The 21,336-nt window shown below is 42.3% G+C and overlaps 1 protein-coding gene across 1 annotated transcript in view; it reads left to right on the plus strand.

The window, feature by feature from the left end:
• The window catches only part of lepr (leptin receptor), a 112,221-nt gene that overhangs the window by 54,381 nt on the left and 36,504 nt on the right, over positions 1–21,336 (plus strand). The window contains exons 9-13 of the mRNA XM_060829572.1: positions 41–158; positions 371–570; positions 3,339–3,487; positions 18,977–19,130; positions 21,015–21,097. Coding sequence (XP_060685555.1) covers positions 41–158; positions 371–570; positions 3,339–3,487; positions 18,977–19,130; positions 21,015–21,097 — 704 coding nt within the window. The remainder of the gene's footprint in view (positions 1–40; positions 159–370; positions 571–3,338; positions 3,488–18,976; positions 19,131–21,014; positions 21,098–21,336) is intronic.

Consider the following 21,336-nt stretch of genomic DNA (forward strand, 5'->3'; position numbering starts at 1 on the left):
CTTTTACTATATTTCTCATAATTTTGATATTTGTAATTAGATATGAAAAGTAACATCTCATGTGAGACTAATGGTGCAATGGAAACAATGATCTGTAGATGGCTCCCAAGAACATTGAAAACAGGCACAGTCAGCAACTACAAGCTAAAGTATTACATGTAAGTATAATTTATACTTATCTTTTTTGAGGGCGTTGGGGCGGGGGAAGATAACTTCTGATTGCTCAGTTAGTAAAGGTATTGCATAAAGTCTGAACTGAATCTAGCAGACCTGTAAAATGAGTTCAACATTTTGCCATTATTATTTGATGTATAATTTGACTTGATTAAGACAATGTCCACGTTGTCTATGATTCTTCTTTTCTTGAAAGGAAAGAGTCTTGGTGTGATAACCTACAAGGTGAAGATGAAAATGTTGATATTAAAGAGTGCCCTCTGGTGATTAATGAATTTTATGAGTGTCATATAAAGCCCATCAATCTCACCTTTGGCCATGTGATGTGGTTAGAATTTAACCATCAAGAAACAACGTTCAAATCTCCACCAACCTGTGTAATTCCTATGGATGTAGGTGAGTCAAGCTTTATTGACTCTAGTAAAAGTCTAAGCCATTTGTATTACAGTTCTACTCTTGAGATCAATAAAGGGACATATTATAATTTCTATTCTCAAAGTGAACCAAGTATCAATTATTTGTGTTCTGAAGAAGTAATATTCGATTCAAAACATTAACTCTGCTTTTTGCTCCGCAAATAGTTCCCGACCTGCTGAGTTTCTACAACACTTTCTGTTTTTATTTCAAATCTCCAGCATGCGCATTACTTTGGTTTTAATTGAAGCTTCAATTTATATTATTTAATAGCCTTCTGAATGTCAATATATAGACAGTATTATTTCAAGAGGTTTAATGAAGCAATGTATTCTTTTGTATTGACCCATTAATAGCTCTGGATTTATAGGTGCCTTTCATTGAACCTTGTTGCTTTACTTTGTAGAGTATGTGGTATTCCAGGGGCAGTCCTTTCCTTTATGTAGAACTCTTCCACACCCGTCTAGTTTAGTGACATCATAAAGATTGAGAATTGCAAGAAACTCATTGGGTCAGATTTCTGCAATTGAGGGAAGTAGCTGGAGTTAGGAATTTCCTGTCAGTCGCAGAAGTAGATTAGAAGCGACAAGGTGAGTAGGTGAATGCTTAACAGAGCTGGCCGGCCTCTGTTCTCTGGAACCTCATCACAGTTGTTTCAAAATCTGTAGGGCCTTCCAGACTGCACCCCTCACATACCCTCCACTCTCTCCTTCACATTCCATATCATCTCCATGCACCCCCAGGTCATTTCCACACAACCCAATAGAGAATAGGTGCAGGAGTAGGCCATTCTGCCCTTCGAGCCAGCACCACCATTCATGATGATCATGGCTGATCATCCTCAATCAGCATCCTGTTCCTGCCTTATCCCCATAACCCTTGACTCCACTATCCTTAAGAGCTCTATCCAACTCTTTCTTGAAAGTATCCAAAGACTTGGCCTCCACAGCCTTCTGGGGAAAAGCATTCAATACACCCATCACTCTCTGGGTGAAGAAGTTTCTCCTCAACTCTGTTCTAAATGGCCTACCCCTTATTTTTAAACTGTGTCCTCTGGTTCGGGACTCACCCATCAGCAGAAACATGCTTCCTGCCTCCAGACTGTCCAATCCTTTAATAATCTTATGCATCTCAATCAGATCTCCTCTCAGCCTTCTAAACTCAAGGGTATACAAGCCTTTCTAATCTTTCAACATAAGATAGTCCTGCCATTTCAGGAATTGACCTCATGAACCTACGCTGCATTCCCTCAAAAGCCAGAATGTCTTTCCTCAAATTTGGAGACCAAAACTGCAAACAATATTCCAGGTGCGGTCTCACCAGAGCCCTGTACAGCTGCAGAAGAACCTCTTTGCTTCTATACTCAATTTCTCTTATTATGAAGGTCAGCATGCTATTAGCCTTCTTCACTGCCTGCTGCACTTGCATGCTTGCTTTCATTGACTGATGTACAAGAACACCTAGATCTCGTTGTACTGCCCCTTTACCTAACTTGACTCCATTTAGGTAGAAATCTGCCTTCCTGTTCTTGCCACCAAAGTTGATAACCACACATTTATCCACATTAAACTGCATCTGCCATGCATCTGTCCACTCAGCCAGCCTGTCCAGTTCACCCTGGTAGGCTCCAGCATCAGTTGTTCTAAGAATCCATCTTGAGACACTCCACAAACTCCCTTTTTTGGGGTCCAGTACCATGCTGAGTTGAAATCCTCCATAACAACTGTAGTAATGTCTTTGCGACAGGCCAATTTCAGCTCCTTATTCAACTCACACCTTACATCCAGACTACTGTTTGGGGGCATGTAGATAACTCCCATGAGGGCCTTTCTACTCTTGGAATTTCTCGGCTCTATCCACACTGACTCTACATCCTCTGATTCTAGGTCCTTCCGTGCAAGGGACTGAATATCAATCCTTACCAACAGGGCCACCCCACCCTCTCTGCCTGTCAGTCTGTCCTTACGATAGCACATATAGCCTTGAATATTCATTTCCCAGGCCCTGTCCATTTGAAGCCATGTCTCAGTTATCCCCACAACATCGTAGCTGCCAATTTCCCAATGAGCCTCAAGCTCATGCCAACATGTACCACCACCTCTGGCTCTTCACCTTCGCCCTTGAGGAGTTCCTGCACTCTGCGATGTCCTTAATCCTGGCACCAGGAAGGCAACACACCATCCTCAAATCCCACCTGTTGCCACAGAAACCCCGTTCAGTTCCTCTCACTATGGAGTCCTCTGTTACCATGGCATGCCACATCCATGACCAAACTCTCTATATGCAATGTGTACGGAACCAATGAGCCAATATAAACACTGGCATGTCTTGGAATGATGAGGGATAAGCACTCATTCAGAAAAATGAGTTGATTAAAAACTGTTCTTTCTACAACCCAATAACATTGTCAATCAGACAAATTCACTGTATGAAGATCAGAAGCATTCCCACGACTCATATTTCTTTACCTTGTGCAATAAACATTCAACATTGACAATACAGAAAAAAAGTATAACTTAATATAAACTCATAAAACTGTAAATCAATCACAGAGAAAACTCAACTTCAATCTGTCAAAACAGAACTCAAGCTGAGAATCTATTTGAGAGTTTTGGACGTCATATGCAAATAGAAACAACAAAGGCAGACATGTGTGCATGGACTGCTGAACGGTTTATCTAATGCAAACCTCAAGTTATGAAAGTACTACAACACCGTTGATGTTACTTTCTTTCTTTTCCCACTGATAGTGAAACCTTGGGCACCATTTAATGTTGATGCAGAAATCACCCAAAATGAAGGGCATCTAAATATAACCTGGGAGAAGCCGCGTCTGCCACCATACAAGCTTCAGTTTGAAATCCAGTACACTGAGAATGAAATGGAAGGTAACTGGAAGGTAGGAACATCTACCAAAAGTTTACAAAGCTTACACTAAACTGTACAATGTTTTGAAGTACCTGTCAAATCCAGGAAGTACTGAAGTGAAGATTATCATTGAAAATCTGCTTCACCCTCCTGTTGCCCTCACACACGGACATATGCATGATCTCAGCAACCTTTGCCATTAGGAAATGTCGAGCAAAGCAGGGAATGCAGGAGAAATAGTAACTTGTACCAACCTTATCAAATAGTGTTTCAGAGTGGCATGAGCACGAGGAAAGAGGATGCAACGTTAGTTCCATTTAAATGCCATTTACATGCACCCTTTTCATTAGATAGTGTGGAAGAATGCTTTGGAACATTTCATCTTTACCTTTGTAAATATTTAAGTGTAACAACCTGGAGAAATACATGAGGAATCCGACTGTGGTCAAACCTCAAGTATCTTTTTTCAATCTGGCCTGTCACTTTGGTGCAGCAGTACTGCACTGTGTAGGATTGCTTGTCAATTCAGATTTCTGCCAATTGGTGAGACACAAACCAAGAAGCTTTTCTTTGTGAAAAGAGTTCATTAACTGTGCTGTCTTACAGCTCTTTCCTCACAATAGTCTCTCCTGTTCTCCTTTATATCGAACTAGATAATTAATTAATCAGTTAGTCCGATCTAGTTATATTAACAAATTCTCTTTTTAAACAAAGTGTTTGAAGACTTTGAAAATTAAACAATATACGTTTTTTTGCATACACTGTTTCTTCCCTTATAGTATAGCTGATCACTAGCAAAATATTTTTAAATTTTTGTATAAAATAATTAAGCTTCAATATTCTCATTTTCATTTAAACCAAAAAGATAACATGTTTAATCTGAAAGTGCGTTAATAAAAATTGTTTCTTTTTCAATGTTCTTATTGCTCCCCATACCACCAGGTGCCGATCTTCGAAGATTTCCAATAATTTCCATCATTTTTGTGAAACAGTCTGACAACTGCTGAGTTGTGTCAATTCACTTTATTTCAGGAAATTCTTTTCTTTCAAACATTTCCCTTACGCAAGCAAGGTCAACCTTCAGCTGTTTGTCAGCAACATACTTGCGTGAATGTATATTACCCGAGCAAGAACAGATATCACATAATGTATTATGAGAAAAACTTGTCTCAGATTGCCCAGTTGAAAAATCAGGATTCCTGAAGAAGGGCTTATGCCCGAAACGTCGATTCTCCTGCTCCTTGGATGCTGCCTGACCTGCTGCGCTTTTCCAGCAACACATTTTTCAGCTCTGATCTCCAGCATCTGCAGTCCTCACTTTTTCCCTCAGATTGCCCAGTTGTATAGCATTCCCATTAGAATATTTGATGAATCATCCCTATATCTATAGTTCCAATAGTGCTACTGTTTCACCAAGTAATATACTTTTAATTATCTTTTGTTTTATTTTCTTGGCTTCCCAGCTACCGACATTTATTCCTCTTTCCCACTAATCATAACAGAGCATTGCCCAGCTCAAAAATGTGAGTCTATCAGTGCCTGGATTTAACTGGTTTAATATTTCATTTGCTGTCAAGACTTGCTCCAACAGCAATTGCATGCTTCATCACAGTTCTCATTCCAATACATCATAACTGGAATCAGGTCTAGTCTGAGTGCCTAACTTGTTAAACTATTGAATCAAACTTCTTAATGGCTCTGATTCTTACCCGGATGCATCATCATCTTTCTGTGAGGACCTGGCCCAATTTATTGGAAGGTAATTAATACTTTTCAAGTAAGACTGTTGATCCAAAGTGACTCCTAGATAGTCATGCTTAATTTTCAATCCTATGTATTTAAAGGTCAGCCCTCTTGCCCAACTCCTGACTCCCCATCATAAACTCCTTTTTTACTTTATCTGTCACACATAACTCAAATTCTGAAGAATCTTCCGCAGAATATCATTAATGTGCATCGTAATGATGCCTGTCGTTTTCTCTTTGTGATAATTGCACAATATTGCTGAGTCTGCTTTAAACTGAATGCAGCCTACTTTCAGCACAATGGATCTAGCTGAGAAATACCAAACCCTTGCCGCATTTATTTAGTTCCGATGGCTTCTTCTTTAGGTAGTTTCAAAAATACTTTCCTTCAAAGATTATCATCCTGCAATAATGTAATTTTATATTGATTGATGTACTTTTCCACAAGTATGTTGCTAAAGAGATAAACTTGATCCCTGGATAACCTTTCCTGCTATAGGAAAATCCACTCTAACATCTCGAACAGTGAGGTTCTCTTCAAAACCCAAAGACGCCAATCTGACTTCATCTCATACAAAGATACGTAGAGGAACAGGTAGCATCGAGGAGGTGGGGAGGCTGCAGAAGGATTTGAGGTAAAAACAATGACTGCAGATGCTGGAAACCAGATTCCGGATCACTGGTGCTGGAAGAGCACAGTAGTTCAGGCAGCATCCAACAAGCAACGAAATCGACGTTTCGGTCAAAAGCCCTTCATCAGGAATAAAGGCAGTGAGTCTGAAGTCTGGAGAGATAAGCTAGAGGAGAGTGGGGGTGGGGAGAAAGTAGCATAGAGTACAATGGGTGAGTGGGGGAGGAGATGAAGGTGATAGGTCAGGGAGGAGAGGGTGGAGTGGATAGGTGGAAAAGGAGATAGGCAGGTAGGACAAGTCCAGACAAGTCATGGGGACAGTGCTGAGCTGGAAGTTTGGAACTAGGGTGAGGTGGGGGAAGGGGAAATGAGGAAACTGTTGAAGCCCACATTGATGCCCTGGGATTGAAGTGTTCCGAGGCGGAAGATGAGGCGTTCTTCCTCCAGGCGTTTGGTGGTGAGGGAACGGTGGTGAAGGAGGCCCAGGACCTCCATGTCCTCAGCAGAGTGGGAGGGGGAATTGAAATGTTGGGCCACGGGGTGGTGTGGTTGATTGGTGCGGGTTCCCGGCGATGTTCCCTAAAGCGCTCTGCTAGGAGGCGTCCAGTCTCCCCAGTGGAGAGGAGACCGCATCGGGAGCAACGTATACAATAAATGATTTTAGTGGATGTGCAAGTAAAACTTTGGATGTGGAAGGCTCCTTTAAGGCCTTGGATAGAGGTGAGGGAGGAAGTGTGAGCACAGGTTTTACAGTTCCTGCAATGGCAGGGGAAAGTACCAGGATGGGAGGGTGGGTTGTAGGGCGGGGCGTGGACCTGACCAGGTAGTCACGGAGGGAACGGTCTTTGCGGAAGGTGGAAAGGGGTGGGGAGGGAAATATATCCCTGGTGTTGGGGTCTTTTTGGAGGTGTCGGAAATGTTGGCTGATGATTTGGTTTATGCGAAGGTTTGTAGGGTAGAAGGTGAGTACCAGGGGGCGTTCTGTCCTTGTTACAGTTGGAGGGGTGGGGTCTGAGGGAGGAGGTGCGGGATGTGGACGAGATGCGTTGGAGGGCATCTTTAACCACGTGGGAAGGGAAATTGCGGTCTCTAAAGAAGGAGGCCATCTGGTGTGTTCTATGGTGGAACTGGTTCTCCTGGGAGCAGACACGGTGGAGGCGGAGGAATTGGGAATACGGGATGGCATTTTTGCAAGAGGTAGGGTGAGAAGAGGTGTAATCCAGGTAGCTGTGAGAGTCGGTGGGTTTGTAAAAAAATGTCAGTGTCAAGTCGGTCGTCATTAATGGAGATGGAGAGGTCTAGGAATGGAAGGGAGGTGTCAGAGATGGTCCAGGTAAATTTAAGGTCAGGGTGGAATGTTTTGGTGAAGTTGATGAATTGCTCAACCTCCTCGTGGGAGCATGAGGTGGCGCCAATGCAGTCATCAATGTAGCGGAGGAAAAGGTGGGGAGTGGTGCCGGTGTAATTACGGAAGATCAACTGTTTTATGTAGCCAACAAAGAGACAGGCATAGCTGGGGCCCATACGTGTGCCCATGGCTACCCCTTTGGTCTGGAGGAAGTGGGAGGATTCAAAGGAGAAGTTGTTAAGGGTGAGGACCAGTTCAGCCAGACGAATCAGAGTGTCAGTGGAAGGATGCTGTTGGGGGCATCTGGAGAGGAAAACACGGAGTGTTTGGAGGCCCTGGTCATGGCAGATGGAGGTGTAGAGGGATTGGATATCCATGGTGAAGATGAGGCGTTGGGGGCCGGGGAAACGGAAGTCTTGGAGGAGGTGGAGAGTGTGGGTGGTGTCTCGAACTTATGTGGGGAGTTCCTGGACTGGGAGGATAGGACAGTGTCGAGATAGGTAGAGATGGGTTCAGGGGGGCAGGAGCATGCTGAGACAATGGGTCGGCCAGGGTGGTCAGGCTTGTGGATCTTGGGAAGGAGGTAGAACCAGGCAGTGCAGGGTTCCCGGACTATGATGTTGGAAGCTGTGGGTAGGAGATCTCCTGAGGTGATGAGGTTCTGTATGGTCTGGGAGATGATGGATTGGTGATGGGGGGGTGTCATGGTTGAGGGGGCAGTAGGAAGAGGTGTCCTTGAGTTGGCGTTTGGCTTCAGCGGTGTAGAGGTCAGTGTGCCAGATTACCACTGCGCCCCCTTTATCTGCTGGCTTGATGGTGAGGTTGGGATTGGAGCAGAGGGATTGGTGGGCTGCGCGTTGTGAGGGTGAGAGGTTGGAGTGGGGGAGGGGGGTAGACATGTTGAGGCGGTTAATGTCCTGGCGGCAGTTGGAAATGAAAACGTCGAGGGCGGGTAATAGGCCAGCGCGGGGTGTCCAGGTGGATGCAGTGTGTTGGAGGTGGGCGAAGGGGTCCTCGGAAGTTGGGCGGGAATCCTGATTGTGAAAGTAAGCTTGGAGGCGGAGGCGGAGGCGACGGAAGAATTGTTCAATGTCGCGGCGTGCATTAAGTTCATTCATGCGTGGACGGAGGGGGATGAAGGTGAGTCCTTTGCTGAGGACTGATCGTTCGTCCTCAGTGAGGGGGAGGTCTGGGGGAATGGTGAAAACTCGGCAGGGCTGGGAGCTGGGATCTGATCCCTGGCCTCGGAAACGACTCAGACGCCATTAGCCATGCGGCTGATGCAGCTACCACCCCCATGCTGATTGATGTCACTTCCGCCCTCATCATGGCCACTCCCACAAACACTTCTGCCCCTCACAATTCCTCATGCATCACACGTGACATCACTTCTGCCTCTAAGATCATCGCTGATGCCACACGCTCAATTACTTCTGCCACCCCTACTGCCGTGGTCACCACCACTTCCGCCCCCACCAACGCCACTCACCTGCATTCTGCTGACACGTCCCTCACAGACCCCACTGTCACTATCCCCACCCCCCAGAACCCCGAGGGGAACACTACCCTTGCTCATGACTCCACCCCCATTCCCCCCACCATCACACCTACTGCAGTTACAGGTTCCATCCCCACTCCCAGCTCCACACCCACACCAGATCCCAGCTCCCAGCTCCCAGCCCTGCCGAGTTTTCATCACCGAGTTTTACAAACCCACCGACTCTCACAGCTACCTGGATTACACCTCTTCCCACCCTATCTCCTGCAAAAATGCCATCCCGTATTCCCAATTCCTCCGCCTCCGCCGTATCTGCTCTCAAGAGGACTAATTCCACCATAGAACACACCAGATGGCCTCCTTCTTTAGAGACCGCAATTTCCCTTCCCACGTTGTTAAAGATGCCCTCCAACGCATCTCGTCCACATCCCGCACCTCCTCCCTCAGACCCCATCCCTCCAACCGTAACAAGGACAGAATGCCCCCTTGTGCTCACCTTCCACCCTACAAACCTTCGCATAAACCAAATCATCCGCCGACATTTCCGCCACCTCCAAAAAGACCCCACCACCAGGGATATATTTCCCTCCTCACCTCTTTCCACCTTCCGCAAAGACCGTTCCCTCCGTGACTACCTCGTCAGGTCCACGCCCCGCCCTACAACCCACCCTCCCATCCTGGTACTTTCCCCTGCCATTGCAGGAACTGTAAAACCTGTGCCCACACCTCCTCCCTCACCTCTATCCAAGGCCTTAAAGGGGCCTTCCACATCCATCAAAGTTTTACCTGCACATCCACTAATATCATTTATTGTATCTTTTGCTCCTAATGCGGTCTCCTCTACATTGGGGAGACTGGGCGCCTCCTAGCAGAGCGCTTTAGGGAACATCTCTGGGACACTCACACCAATCAACCACAACGCCCCGTGGCCCAACATTTCAACTCCCCCTCCCACTCTGCTGAGGACGTGGAGGTCCCGGGCCTCCTTCACCGCCGTTTCCTCACCACCAAACGCCTGGAGGAAGAATGCCTCATCTTCCGCCTCGGAACACTTCAACCCCAGGGCATCTATGTGGACTTCAACAGTTTCCTCATTTCCCCTTCCCCCACCTCACCCTAGTTCCAAACTTCCAGCTCAGCACTGTCCCCATGATTTGTCTGGACTTGTTCTACCTGCCTATCTTCTTTTCCACCTATCCACTCCACCCTTTCCTCCCTGACCTATCACCTTCATCCCCTTCCCCACTCACCCATTATACTCTATGCTATTTTCTCCCCACCCCCACCCTCTTCTAGCTTATCTCTCCAGGCTTCAGGCTCACTGCCTGTATTCCTGATGAAGGGCTTTTGACCGAAACGTCATTTCACTGCACTATGGATGCTGCCTGAACTGCTGTGGTCTTCCAGCACCACTAATCCAAAATGCAGAAGGATTTGGACAGGTTAGGATTGTGACCAAAAACGTGGCAGATGGAGTACAACATGGGAAATTGTGAGGTCATGCATTTTGTTAGGAAGAATAGACGCATGACCTATTTTCTAAATCTGGAGAAAATTGAAAAATCTGAAGTGCAAAGAGACTTGGGAGTTTTAGTCTAGATTCTCTCATATGAAGAATGTTTGAGGACTCTGGGTCTATACTTGATGGAGTTTCGAAGACTGAGGCAGGAGATCTAATTGAAACATACAGAATACTCAATGGCCTGGACAGAGTAGATGTTGGGAAGATGTTGGGAGAGATTGATTGGAGAGACTGACACCCAATGGCACAGCCTTAGAGTAAAGGGAAGGCCTTTCAGAACGGAGATGAGGAGAAACTTCTTTAGCCAGAGAGTGGTGTATCTATGGAATTCAGTGCCAGAGAAGGCTGTGAAGGTCAGGTCATTGAGTATATTTAAGACTGAAATAGATAGGTTCTTGAGTATTAAGGGGATCAAGGCTTATGGGGAGAAAGTAGGAGAATGGGGTTGAGAAATTTATCAACCATGATTATATGGCGAAGCAGATTCGATGGGCTGAATGGCCTAATTTCTGCTCCTATGGTCATATGTCCCATCAGGAAGCATTTTTTTCTGAGCCTGTCAATTTTTTTGAAAAGGCTTTCTGCACCTCTATCTCCAGTATAGATCCAAATTCTCTCCAGCTCTCCCATTTATTTTGTTTGGCATCTTTTAATAACTTATCACTTAATTTGTTTGAATCCTCTAGAACCTTTCAATCTACTTCTTTTGACATTGCCAACTTGTTCCATAATTCTTGTATTCTTGTCAAACTATTAGCTCTACCTTGTTCTTGACAACAACTACTACAAGATCTCCTCTTCTTGAGATCAGAATTCCTTTTATAAGTCTGATATTTTCCTATTTTGTTCACTTCCAGGCCCATTTTCAGAATTTATACTGTGTTTTCTGGTCTTCCATGCCTCTACCTGATTTCACAATCCATGTATCTTACCTGTTGTCCCTCATCTTATATATTTAGCTAATGTTTATATTTGTGAATGGCTCTCCCTGTTCTCCCTATAATCATGGCATTCCTCCATTTACTGGCCCTTTCTGGCACAGCAAATGTTAACTCTACTTTCTCTCCACAGCTGCTGCCTGACCTACTGAGTTTTTCCAGCAATTTCTGATTTTCAAAACCTCAACTCCTATGCTCTCCTCACAGATGCTGGCAGACCTGTTGAGTTTCTCCAGCATTCTTTGTATTTGTGACTGATCCTATGGTTAATTCCTAGATCCTGGCAGATCCTTTCACCCTGGCCAAGTTTCACATTGACTTTTGGCTTCTTTCTCCCTCAAGAGTCAGTGAGGACCAGTGTAGCTTTCAGCTGTGCAACTCATGCAGCTGCTGTTTTGCCTAATGAAATCCAAACCGAGATAGAGCCCTCATTTATATTCCACATGGTGCATGATAAAGATAGTATTCTTTCTCCTTGTGAAGTACAGACTTGACTAACCAACATCTATTTGTTTTGGCTCTCCTAATTCAGTGAATTGCAATCTACACAAGACCAAATCTGTTACTGCCCTGTCTGTTCACAACTGAACTGATTACAACTGCCAGTAACAGAGACACGTAAATTAAACAAAAGAACCTTCTAAGCAGGTTCCACCCTGAATCAGTATCTCTATGGCAACATGGTTTGATGTCAGACAAAAGAAATGGTCAGACAGAAATGCAATTTAATTGTTTTATATTTAGCATAACTCCTTGATTCAGTAAACAAATGAATAATTTATACTTCTAATACAGCCTTACGCTCAAGAGTGTATGGTCTCATTACAAGTTCATTCTTTTTTCAAGATTGTCATTATCATTTCTGACTTGTAAGATAAACACTAGTTAGTTTTTAACTATAGTTAACTCATGCTTACTGATTGATTTCTCCAGTAGATGCTCTCAATCATCTATGACTAATAGTTTAATTATTAAGCCTAAAATTTGTATTCTAAAACATATGAATTATCAATGAAGTAGCCCCAATAAGTATCATGACTGATGCAACTGGCCTAATCCTGAACGACATAGCTGCTAGACTGGACCTGCAACTGAAGGCAAGAGAACCAAAAACAAGGAAAAAACATGATCCTTGTCCTCTGCCATCTACCTCTTACAGATGCATATAATAATATAAGTAGGAGTGGTCTCTGCATACTCCTTGTGGAGATGAAGTCCCATCTTAATGAAGATGCTCTCTATTATGTTGTGTAGCACTTCTGCTATGATAAGTAAAATATATCCACAGCAATTCAAAACTAGAACATCAACAGCAGCAGAATTCTTTTCAACTATAATCTGTAACCTTATGACCTGGCATATCTTCTACTCTACCTTTACTATCTAGAATGAACCATGATTCAATGGAGAGTGCAGGAGAGCATGCATGGAGCGAAATAGGAAAACCTAAAGATGTGATGTCACTTGGTGAGGCTGCATACAGGACTACTATGAGCCAAACACTGGAAACAGGATTCGATAGAATCGAGCAGTCCCACAACAATAGCTCAAATCAATGCTCTGCAATCCTGTCACATTGACATCGGTTTAGATCCTTGGTGCTGCACTTAGTCAAATGCTACTATGGTGGTGGTGGAAAATTAACCAACTAACCTGAGAGGAGGGTTCACAAGTACCTAATTTAGAGTGGTGCTGGAAAAGCGCAGCAGTTCAGGCAGCGTCCGCGGAGCAGGAAAATCGATGTTTCGGGCAAAAGCCCTTCATCAGGAATAGAGGGGCTTTTAACCAAAACATCGATTTTGCTGCTCCGTGGATGCTGCCTGACCTGCTGTGCTTTTCCAGCACTACTCTAATCTAGACTCTGGTTTCAAGCATCTTTAGTCCTCACTTTTGCCTGGTTCACAAGTATTCCCAACGTTAACAATTGGGGAAATCCAGCATATCAATGTAAAAGATAAAGTTGAAAATTTTGCAACAGTGTTCAGTCAGAGTTGACATGTGAATGATCTATCTCGTGCTCCTTCTGAGCTCTCCATCCTCATGAATGTCAGTATTCAGCCAAATTGATTCTCTCCATGTGGATTCCGTAAAGGCTATGGACCTGGCAGCATTCTGGTTGTAGTACTTAAGATGGATACTGCAGAACGACACACCCTGTAGCTACAGTCAGAGCATCAACCTGCCAAATTGCTCATCTCTGTCCTGTCCATAAAAAGCAGGACATAGTTGATCCAGTTAATTGCTGCCCATCAATGCAGGTTAACAGCAAAGTAATGAAAGCTCTAATGAACAGCAGCTATACAACAATAACATGTTCAACAATGCTTAGTTTGAATTCAGCTAGGGTCATTACTGTCTTGGTTAAAATATTGACGAAAGAGATGAGAAAGAGCTCCCAGCCTTGACATGATGGGAGCATTTGACCAACTGTAACATCAAGGAACCCAAGAAAAACTGCACTCGTGGTATTCAGAGGAAAGACTTTACAGGTTGGAGTCAAACCACAAAAAGCTAATGTTGCTGGAAAAGCTCAGCAGGACTGGCTACATCTGTGAAGAGAAATAGAGTTAACATTTCTGGTCCGGTGATCCTTCCTCAGTTCAAAGCATAGTAACATTTAAATCAAGAATGAGTACAGAATTTCAAAGTGCCATGGGATCTTCATATTCTAGTGTATGTTAAATGTTAGTGTGCAGCTAAGGTAAATAATTAAGAAGGCTAATGGGATGTTATCCTTCATTATGAAAATTAGATATAAAAGTAAGGGGATTATGCTTCAGACATAGAGTATTGATGAGATCTTAGCTTGAACTCTGCAATTTTGATCTCATTTAAGGAAGGATGTAAATATATTTGAGGTAGTTCAGGGAGATGTACTGGATTCATTCCTGGAATGAGGTGGTTACCTTATGAGGAAAGATGTTTTCCCCATGGCTAATCCACCTGGCCTGCACGCCCCTACACACTATGGGCAATTTAACATGGCCAATCCACCTAGCCTGCACATCTTTGGACTGAGGGAGGAAACCTGAGCACCCATGCAGGCACAGGGAGAATTGCAAACTGCACACTGAGCCACCATTCCTCCCAATGTGGAAAAGATATTTCCTCTTGTGGGTCAGTCCAGAATTAGGGAACACTGTTTTAAAAGTTGGAGTCACCCTTTTAGGCCAGGAATGAGGAGATTTTTTTTCTTTCAAAGAGTTGCACAACTTGGAGATTGTCTACCTCAGGAAATGATGACATTAGAATTATTGAACATTTTAAGTCAGAGGTAGATAGATTCTTGTTAGGGAAGAGGTTCAAACATTATTGAGGTAAAGGGGAATGTAGATTTTAGAACACCAGCAAATGATCTGTGATGTTACCGAATGATGGAGCAGGCTTAAAGGGCCTACTTCTGCTCCTTGTTCATAAGTGAATGTAACCTTCAAAGAGATCTTATATTGGACATGTGCATAAAGTGTTCTTGCTGCAGCCTTTCAATCCCTGTTGATAGTACAACTGGCAATGCAGGTCTGTGTTTCATAGACATCCTGCAAGTGTATCAGAGAGGTGTCATGATAGTCATGAGAGGTTGACAAATATTGGATGCCAAAGTCCATATATGAGGGGTGTGTGTAGCTGGTGCCTGTACATCGTGCCATAATGTGCAACATGGACAAATATCGCAACCAATGATGAGCTGAAGGCATCAAGTACCTGCTCTGATTTCCATGCTGAGATTTCTTGACATTTTGCTTATGTGGTAAGTCACCTGAGTCTGGAATCGAACCTGGGTACCTGGCACTGTGAGGCACCAGTGCTAACCACTGAGCCACCGTGCCACACTTAGCAAGCTACAATTCCCTAATTGACAACTTGCCCCTTAGCAGTAAACCCACCTTGTTACATAGCAAAAGCACAGAAGATGCAGCAAAATGCTCCTGATGTTGAGATAGGCAACACCAGATCCCAGGATAGCCCACGTCCCTTGGACTCCTGTAAGATTCTGCCCTGTTTTTTGTTCCTTGATCCTCACAGGGTCAAATTCCTGGAATGTTGATTGCTTCATTTGCTTTGGAAACCTTTAGAATTTTTGTGTCCAGTCTATATCTAGAATCTTTGTGTTGCGATGAAGTTCTGGATATGTTTCATGCTAACAAATTTTAATTTAAAAAAAATGTTGCCATTATTTCCTTGCTATGTGACGGTTTGAGACTGTTCGACAGTTTTCTGTCAGTCACAAGAAGGAAATTAGATGAATGGAAGTGATTAGAACAAAATAATCTCATTGAAAGACTCCAATGATGTTACAAACTCAAATAGCAATACTTCAGTAGTTTATTTTCATTTGATTATTTGAGAGATAAGTGCTTTTATTGCAGGTATTCCTACCCACACATTTCATTTTGTAACATATAGCAGTTACATCTCTAACCTTAAATGTCAGATTTAACCTATCACTAGAATGCTCTGAAATTCAGACGTGCCTATTTTTGGCAGCAATTGTGGGAAATGTAGCAGTGTTTGGTTGTAACCCATGTATTTTTGAATGTGGGGTCAGGAAGTTCAAGAGGTCCATTTTTAATTCAGTATATTTTGGGAGATATACTTTGATGCTTTCAGCTTAACATGTCCAATATAAGATCTCTTTGAAGGTTCCCCTTCAGGCTGTAAACAGCTAGCTCAGGACAAACCAAAGTGCACTGGGACCTTCAAAAGGTGATAAACCCCCTTTATTACAAATGCTGTCTGTTTCAGATATGTGTGCTGATATGTTTGACACTGTTTGAAGGCTTAGACTGTATAGGGTCTTGCTCAACAGTATTAAATTGCAGAATGCATTTAGTTTGACACTTGATGTAGGCTCTACAAAAGCACATATTTATAATCTAAGGAGAGGATCCCATTATATTACCCATAGTAAATCATAGAAAATGTTATAATTCCTATCTATCTCTATTGCAGGTTCTTTGTCTAAGGATTCAATTCACATTGACTGGTAGTCCACAATGGGGTCTCTTTTAGATTAAATTAGATTAGATTAGATTACTTACAATGTGGAAACACGCCCTTCGGCCCAACAAGTCCACACCGAGCCGCTGAAGCGCAACCCACCCATACCCCTACCCCTACATTTACATTTACCCCTTACCTAACACTATGGGCAATTTAGCATGGCCAATTCACCTGACCCGCACATCTTTGGACTGTGGGAGGAAACCGGAGCACCCGGAGGAAACCCACACAGACACGGGGAGAACGTGCAAACTCCACACAGATAAATAATATTGAATTGGCTATCTTGTTAACCTCAACAGTAAAGCAATCTGGCAAATGTAAAATGATTTCTATTTTCCGGCACCCATTGTGGTGGTTTCAAGGTAAAGGATGCATCCTGCCAAAAATGGGAAAAAGTAAAGGGAAAGAACTGAAATACTTGAGTGTTTATATCAGAGGCAGTGGAAAGGAGTTTGAAATTGGTTGTTCAAAGTAATATGTACCTGAACAAGGATCTGTTAATAGTGATTTAGACCAGATGATAGCACCAGCTGTGGCTGGTGTGTGGGGCTCTGTAGGGTTGGTGGGAGAATTGAGACCCTGATATGTATTTTTCAGTGGTTATTTTGGGACATTGGTTGTGGAGACATGAAGCCAGTGTAGAGCAGGAATGTGAAGCAAGTATTAAACGGGTTGATCACTACAAAAGTCTTGTGATGAATGAAAGGCCAAATCTATGCAATTTGAAGTTTGAAACCAAACTATAAACTTGAATACAAAGAAGTTTATATTCATCAATTTGTTAATATACACTGCCTACAATAGTTTATTTTACATACCTTCACACTCGTTTCTACCCTTGGACAATGTATGGAATATTGAAAGATTGAATCACAAACATTCATCACAAAGTTGAATCATACTGTGAACAGTTCTTCCATGGTCTACAAGTCATGAACTCCAAGTTTTGAACCCCAGTACCTTTTGGCTCAGGGGTAGGAGGCCTACCAATTGAACCACAAGGTGTTACATTGACTTTTGTTTTCCCAGTGGTGGCATTTGTGTGATTTCTAATCCAGTAAATGAGCATGTTTGAATTTGTGTTCTTGAATTTTAATCATTTATTTTTGCAGATTCAGGACAATTTCACAAGCTTTAATCTCCTTAAGTTTTAGCTGTTGTTATCTCCTCTTCTTTATCAGAGACTTGTTGCTTAGAATATTCATTGTTAGAGTTGAGTTGTATGCATTTAAACTATCTCTGAATAGATCTATCAATGGCAATTTCCATGTTTAATGATTAATAGACTTTTCATGTTAAGTATATACTTATAGAGTCATCGAGATGTACAGCATGGAAACAGACCCTTCAGTCCAACCTGTCCATGTCAACCAGATATCCCACCCCCATCTAGTCCCACCTGCCAGCACCTAGCCTATATCCCTCCAAACCCTTCCTATTCATATACCCATCCAATGCCTCTTAAATGTTGCAATTGTACCACCCTCTGTGTGAAAAAGTTGCCCCATTTGTCTTTTTTATATCTTTCACCTCTCACCCTAAACCTATGCCCTCTAGTTCTGGACTCCCTGACCCCAGGGAAAAGACTTTGCCTATTTACCCTATCCATGCCCCTTATAATTTTGTATACCTCTATAAGGTCACCCCTCAGCCTCTGACGCTCTAGGGAAAACAGCCCCAGTCTGTTCAGCCTCTCCCTGTAGCTCAAATCCTCCAACCCTGGCAACATCCTTTAAATCTTTTCTGAACCCTTTCAAGTTTCACAACACCTTTCTGATAGGAAGGAGACCAGAATGGCATGCAATATTCCAATAGTGGCCTAACTAATGTCCTGTATTTACATTTGAATAAATGTTGTATCCCCAATAACGCTTATCATTGTGCTTTGATACATATGAAAAATGTTTTTGGTCTGTGCGGAAAAAATGTCAAATGAAACCAGGGTTTACCTCCAGTCTTAAACAGTAGTGTTTTTACAGTTAGGTGATGAATATTGTAATAAATCAACTCAGCAGCCTTCAGAACATTAGGTTTCCTAAGAATGTTTGATGGATTCTTATCTGTCACATTTATGTGCTTATCATTGGGTGACTTTTGAAGAAAATGTTTGAAGTATTAACATAGCATGGGTTGGTTAGCTGAGTTGGCTGGATGGCTGGTTTATGATGCAGAAGTTCAATTCCCAAACTGGCAGAGGTCACCATGAAAGTCTTCCCTTCACCTGAAGGAGGCTAACCCTCAGGCTAAACCACCAGCAGTCAGTTTCTCTCCCTTTAATAAGCCAACAGCCCTAAAGTTGGCACAACTATATTGACCTTACCTTTTGTTAAGTTGCCATTCATCCTCTGAAAACCTGAATGGTGCAGACAGTGTTATTTTGCGACAGGAACCATAAATTCTGATAGTTCTTCCATGAGCAATCATTCAAAACCTTATGAGGAAAAGAAACTCTATTTGCTATTTCTTTCCTTACCTAGCATAGCTCCCTCCCAACCAACTCCTACAGCTATTGATTTTTTTCTGTCTCAGTGATATCAAAATCATTTCCAGCATGTTCTTGGTATACTCTGGTAAAGTCAGTCAATTCAGTACAGAGCTGAGATCAAACCTCAAACACTTTTCAGAATGATCAAAACCCAGTACCATTTATTTTGTGTATCTTATAGGGAAAACAAATAAGAGTTTTGGATGTGGAGAATTTGTTTCAATGTTGCCATACCTAACAATTATGGGCGCACCTTTTATTAATTTATCACAAACCGGGGCCAAAAGCTGAAATGTCTTTGTACTCAGCTTTGTTGTACACTGATCACCATTTTTATTTTTCTTTGCAGACTTTATTTGTTGTCAATAAAACATCAATCATTACTGAAGTAACTGATCCTTGTGTTACATATGTGGTTCGGGTACGTTGTTCGAGATTTGAAGGACCTGGATACCGCAGTGAATGGAGCAGTTTAGTGTACACAAACCTTGCAGATATCCAGGGTAATCTCTTAGCACTATCATTATGACAGCAACTACTAAAATTCTCATAAAATAGAGTTGTCGATGAGCACATTCAGATTGTATGCAATGATTCTAAACTCTTCTTTTAAACTATATTTTCCACACATAAAAAAGTAGTGTTCATTGTTATTACACATTTTTATTAGCTGCATTTTTGTTTTCTTTCTTTCTCTGAATCTTCCCATTTTCCTTGGGTACGATTACACGTTCTGCAAACCCTAGAATGACTTACCCAGTGGTTTTTGTTCATGTGTGACCTTAAACACTTGAGCGTTTGTTAAAAAGCCCAATCAAGATGACTATCTTGACTTCATTCAATATTCTTTGGAACAATAGGAGTTCCATCTAATATTCTCCTCCTTGACTTTGCTTAATTTTCTAACCACACATTTAACTGCAATCAATTAACAGTGTAATTCATCTTAGGGCAATTGCTGACCATAACACTATTTGGCAGATTACCCACTGAGTCATGAGGAAGAGCCTGTTTCGATTTCTATTTTATAATTAAGATTATAAAGTCCAAGAACGTGACTACTGTAGATGTTCTATGATGGAATACAAGTTTTTAACATAACCAAATATAAACATTTTCCATTGTTGAGTAGTCAAGCATGTATACAATATGTCTGCTGTTGTTATGGAGGACAAAATTAACACCCGCAAACTTGCCATCCTATTCAGTTAGAAATGACTCATTGTAAAGCAAAGATACTAGTTACTTTTCAAATAGGTCATCAAAGTGAGTCATGTCACCACATATTAACTTTTCCAGCAGTCTGTAACTCTGCTGATACCTTGCCATCAATTAATTTCAAACTTCTGTCTTTTTAAAAAAATATTATATTGAGGGGAGATATTTTTATGTTTATTATACATATAGTTAACTTTAGACATTTTTAGTCAGTGTGTTTCAATTCTCGCTTAAAGAGAACGTAAAAACACTCGTTTTCAGGTTATGCTAAATCAGTAATGACATTTTTAAATGCAATTAGATTAAATTAGATTAGATTCTCTACAGTGTGGAAACAGGCCCTTCAGCCCATCAAGTCCACACCGCCCCTCCGAAGAGGGACCCACCCAAACCCTTTCCCCTACCCTATATTTACCCTTGACTAACACACCTAACACTGTGGGCAATTAGCATGGCCAATTCACCTGACATGCGTATCTTTTGATTGTGGGAGGAAACCGGAGCAACCAGAGGAAACCCACGCAGACACGGGGAGAATTTGCAAACTCCGCACAGACAGGCAGGAATCAAACCCAGGACCCTGGTGCTGTGAGGCAACAGTGCTAACCACTGAGCCACTGTGCTGCCCGTATTGTGAACTATTGCTAAAATAGGCAGAAATCTTTACTCTGTGCCTAACATACATTGTATCTTAGATGATAATGCATTACCTAGGTACTGGGTATCACAAAATGGAAAAGAGTCTCTTTGCAGCACTGCTATTTACTGCTTGACCACTGAAGTAAATGTTTTGTTTTTCATATTCTTGCATGACAGTCATGTAGAATAGGTGAAGAAATTACTCTGTGATCTGAGCTGGTTATATATTAAAGATATATAGATCTGCTGAAACCTCTTGCTTTTAGTCATATTATCTGTTCAACTGAATTGCACTTGAGAATACAGCACTGCAACAGTAATGCACCTGAAACATTAGTGAGTCTTTCTTTTTTGACACTGATTTATTAGCATCTCAGCTTTTATTTTATTTTCTTTATCCATCCTTTTTCAGTTCTGCACAATAGATTTTCCCATTCTCCATCACCATATTTCACAACATACTTTGCAAATTACTTGTCATTCCTGAAGACTTTGAAATGAAACTGCTATTTTAATATTTTCCCCTTTAGTACCAACAACAGGCCCTGATGTTTGGAGATTTATAGACAGGAATCCTTTGACTAAGGATACACACGTCACACTAGAATGGAAGGTAAGGAGAAATATTGCTGACCAATAAAGTATGGTATTGAAATGAAGTAAGAAGTTGGTAGGCAGTGTCATGGCTTGGTGGCATGTTAATTCAGTGGGCTAATCCATGGGCACCACAGAAATTTAGATAAACTGGGCAACAGTCACCACTGGATAACATTTGGATTCTATTTTATTCTTGTCTCATTGGAGGAAGCCTTCACCATCTTAAAAGGGGGACCTTTTGTTCTTAAACTTGGT

The sequence above is a fragment of the Hemiscyllium ocellatum genome, chromosome 9 (assembly GCF_020745735.1).
Source record: "Hemiscyllium ocellatum isolate sHemOce1 chromosome 9, sHemOce1.pat.X.cur, whole genome shotgun sequence".
Classification (NCBI taxonomy): Eukaryota; Metazoa; Chordata; class Chondrichthyes; order Orectolobiformes; family Hemiscylliidae; genus Hemiscyllium; species Hemiscyllium ocellatum.